This window comes from Thermobia domestica, chromosome 2, assembly GCF_964235325.1.
Source record: "Thermobia domestica chromosome 2, izTheDome1.hap1.1, whole genome shotgun sequence".
Taxonomy (NCBI): Eukaryota; Metazoa; Arthropoda; class Insecta; order Zygentoma; family Lepismatidae; genus Thermobia; species Thermobia domestica.
In genome coordinates this window covers 360,285,618-360,289,754 of record NC_137455.1, presented here as the reverse complement: position 1 = coordinate 360,289,754, position 4,137 = coordinate 360,285,618, and the positions used below count along the sequence as shown (strand labels likewise).

Sequence of the window (4,137 nt, the reverse complement as noted above, 5' to 3'; positions counted from 1 at the left end):
ATAGCTGATTCATCAATTTATTTTTCTTATGAATAAAGCAATAGGGAGGGAGACAACAGTGGCTCAGTGTTAGAGCGTTCACGCTGGTTCGATCCCAGATCGCGCCCAGGGGCGTTCTTTGGGGAGGGCAGGGAGGGGCAATTGCCCTCCCCTGAGTTTGAGATTTATATAGATGTTATCAATGGACTAGTAGTAATCAGTGAAAAACGCGAAATTTTACATATATCAAGAGGTCTTGCCCTCCCCCCAAGCAAAATCTGAAATGATGGTACTGCTCACGCCAAGTGAAGTTTGTGGTGGACAAACACCGTGTGCGTGGTTTCTCGGGTTCTCCCGTTTCCTTCCACTTTCTTCATTCCACTAGCTCATTCATTTATTCTCATCATCACCGTCCCCTTTAGCCTATTCGGCATAACCGTGGCCCGTAAAACTCAAGATTCTTAAAAAAAAAGAAAAAGAAAAAGAAAAGAAAAGAAAATGCGTCTACTTACTTGACTTTAAAAAGCTGCAATCGCCTATTATGCATTGCGTTGAACTTCTGCAGAACTTTCATGATGTCTATGTTTGCAGTTCGTTTCTTTTCAAACGCAAGAAACACCAGGTTGGCCAATCGTTTCTGACTCATGGAAAGTCTTTCTGGGCTATTTATGCGGGTCAACACAGAAAACGAAGATTCACATAACGCGGTACTGCATGCAAATGTTCGGATAGAACCAAGTAGAGCATAAGTATCTTCATAAGCCATTTTAACCCTATAGATTTCACTGAAGGCGTCAGAAGAATTACATTTGCGAACATACGCCTTTGCAACAGCAAGTTCTTCTTTAGACGGTATGGTAATTCCTAATGAAGATAAGTAGTCTGTTTTCGGAAGCTTGAGATTTTCTGCTGAAGTAACTGCGTCCAACAAAGCATTGTTACTGTGGAATCGTCTGTTAATTTCTATAAGAACTAAATCAGTCGACTCATAGAACACCTGTCGCAAACACTCAACTTCTGTATTCCCTACACCAGTTGTTTCTGCTACAACAAAATCCTGTAGTGACGTACTTATTTTTCTTTTCCTTGAAGGGCGTTGACAAGCTTCTTCAATGTGGGTATCTTCTATCATGCGATTTGCTTCACCTACAATATCTCGAAACGTTTCATCATTTCGAATATTGTTCAATGTTTCCACAGCAGTATCAACCACTTTCCGTGCGGTACTTAAACTTGCTTCATGCGACTGGAGAATTTTATCAACAGGATGAAGAATTTCAAGTATTTTTTTCATCAATAACAAACAAAATCGGAACTGCAATTTCCCAACAGTCAGAATAAGTCCAGTACTTTCTACTAATTCATCCCCATTAAAATTCCCGTTCTTGACCAATTTTAGCACCTCCAATATTTCCATATAATTCTCGCGAATTATTTGCATTACCCGTAAATGTCCTGACCAACGGTGTTCTAAAAGACGAGCAAGATTCCGACCTTCATACAAAGTAGCAATTTTACTTCTTTTAAGGAAAGTATAAAGCATGACACACTGATCAAAATGTTGTTTGACAAGAGGAATATCGTTCACACATTTAATTACTACTAAATGCAATCTGTGATTGAAACAATGTATGTAAGGAATATCACGTCCTAGTCGATGCTGTATTATTGCTTGCACTCCATCCTTCTTCCCGCTCATCACAGAAGCCCCATCGTAACACTGGCTCAACAGTCTTGTGCAATCTAAACCATAGTCCCGAAGAACATTAAGTGTGAGATCGGCACTAAGAGATGGCAGAGTTTCTATGCTTAAAATAGACTCACGAACTTTTCCGTCCTTCACATATCGAATACCGATACCCACATCTTCTCGATTGTTTTGTCACGTGTTCCATCCTCCAATAGAGTGAACCATGGCACATCTGCACTGTTAATGTCATCAACAATATTTTCTCGAACAGTATCTGTCATCATTTGAATTATATCATTCTGGATTTCCGGAGATAAATAGGAAGCATTTTGAGGAATTTGTTTGTAACAATCGGCCAGTTTCTCGTCCTTTCTTAATGTATATTCAAACATATTTCGGAAGAGGCTCTGTTCCTTGTGTTCTTCAACATTATAAGTCCCTCTCATTGGTAATTCATTCACAGCTAGGAACTGAATAATTTCCGCGATGCTCTTTACATAATACTGATTTTTTCAAGTACACTTTGATTTACTAAAAGTGACACTGATTTCCTTACAGCTGTGCGCTTTCGTTTCTCTGCCCACATATTCATCGCAACGATATGTGTGGTTGTTGCATCATGTTTTATTAAACCTGCTTTTGATTTGTCAAGAGCGGCCTTCCAGTTACTAAAACCTTTAGATGTAAAGGCTACTTCTTTACATCCATAAGGTTGAAAGTGTCTGCATGCGTAACAAAACGCAGCATCCCGGGATTGCCAATATTCCAACCACGTAAATCTCTGAAACCATTCCGTTTGAAAGCATCGTCCGTCTTTATTCCGAGGATAAGATTCCAGTTTTATTTGTTTAATATTTTCCCCCGGTTTTGAAATATCTTGTGGTATAGTACTGATATTCTTGTTTTTGTCATTCGCTGATGATGGAACGGAAACAACGGGGTCACTAGTGACTTTCGTACGTATTATAGATTTATCCATTTTTATACTGAAATCTTAATTAAAAAAAAAACTCACTGTGCTTGCAGAAAGAACGCAAAACACATCACGATGCGCACGCAATCAGTTAAAACAGACGCTTAATTACTATAAAAGTCATTAGTGATTAATGCACTGAAAACTCAAACAGCTTCCACCAAGACACAAACTTATGCGTATCTCCGAGCGGCACTAAAGCACAAACACCCACCACTGCGGAACATTGACTTCTCTAACGCACGCACACGAACTACGCGTATGAACGAATGTTATCTATTGATGTCGAAGAAAGTCTGATGGCTACCGACTGGCACCAAGAGAGGCAGTAGAAGGGGCAATAAAACAGCCACTCCGCCTACTATACTGACCCTACATACGAAAGTACTTGTGGATTGTACTGCCATGAAAAATCTATATTTTCAAACCTCTGTTGTACGCCGATGAAAATTGGCGAGACGGGGAAAAAGACAAAACATTTAGTTTCATTCTCTTTTCGTTTGGTGGCTTCTCCCCCCCCAACTCATTTCACAACAGCAACTCTCTATCCCTAACCTTCCTCCTTGAATTCGAAGATGACTTATTTATGGCCCAAGCCACCAGGCCTGACAACGGCGTTCTTTGTATACCAACTGCTATCGGGTTGAAACAGAATAAGAAGACAAAACCATCTGGTTTATTCTGGTTTATTTTTATAAAAGTACTGAAGGAGTGTAGTTGGCAAAATAAATGAAATGTTGCTTCCGACAAAGTATTTCACATAACTTTAGGGTTCGATTCCCGGCGGGAGCTCATGTGGTTCGGATTCCACGTTAATCAGTAGGTCCACGTCTCATATAGCCTCGCTGCTGAACGGGACGCTAAACTAAAATCAACAACAACAACAACATAACTTTAGTTTGTGGCCAAAGTCTGAATACGAAAAAACAAAAACAATGTTTCCATGCATTGCTCGTTTCTTTATATAGAAGCATTTGAAACACTGGAGAAAGTTTCAGGGGGAGCTGAAGGTAGCCACAGGGGGGGCTCAGCCCCCCTCGCCCCCTCCTAGCTACGGGCCTGAGATCTATACACAGGGAATTGCATGTTCCCGCCGTTCTTTATATAGACACTAGCTACAAATCGTACTGTCATCCGAGCGATGTGAAAATGAAAAACAAAATCAAACTACTTTTTTTTAAAAATTAATATTGATTGCATACCTCATGCACAGTTCCAATATGCAAAATCAACCATTATCTTAAGCAGAAATTGCTGAAAACGACAGAAAATGGATATTTAAACATCCAAGTAGAAATTTGTGCTCGAGCGATGCTATTATCAATATTATAATACAAGCTCTTGCAAGTTGTGTCAGTGGTCAAGCGGGTTTAGTACTGCTATTCATATTTCTGAAGCGAATGGCGACTGTTCGAACCTCCGTGCGGAACGTTAAAGTTATTCTTCCTTTTTTTTTTTAAATATATGAGAACTTTTTATAAATATAAATTTCCAC

At 39.6% G+C, this 4,137-nt stretch overlaps 1 protein-coding gene across 1 annotated transcript; it reads right to left on the bottom strand.

Moving 5' to 3' along the window:
• Positions 1-487: 487 nt before the first annotated feature.
• LOC145679595 (zinc finger MYM-type protein 1-like) lies at positions 488-1,678 on the bottom strand. Its single transcript, XM_081750172.1, has one exon. The coding sequence runs from the start codon at positions 1,676-1,678 to the stop codon at positions 488-490; it is 1,191 nt and encodes a 396-aa protein (XP_081606298.1).
• Between the last annotated feature and the right edge of the window lie 2,459 nt (positions 1,679-4,137).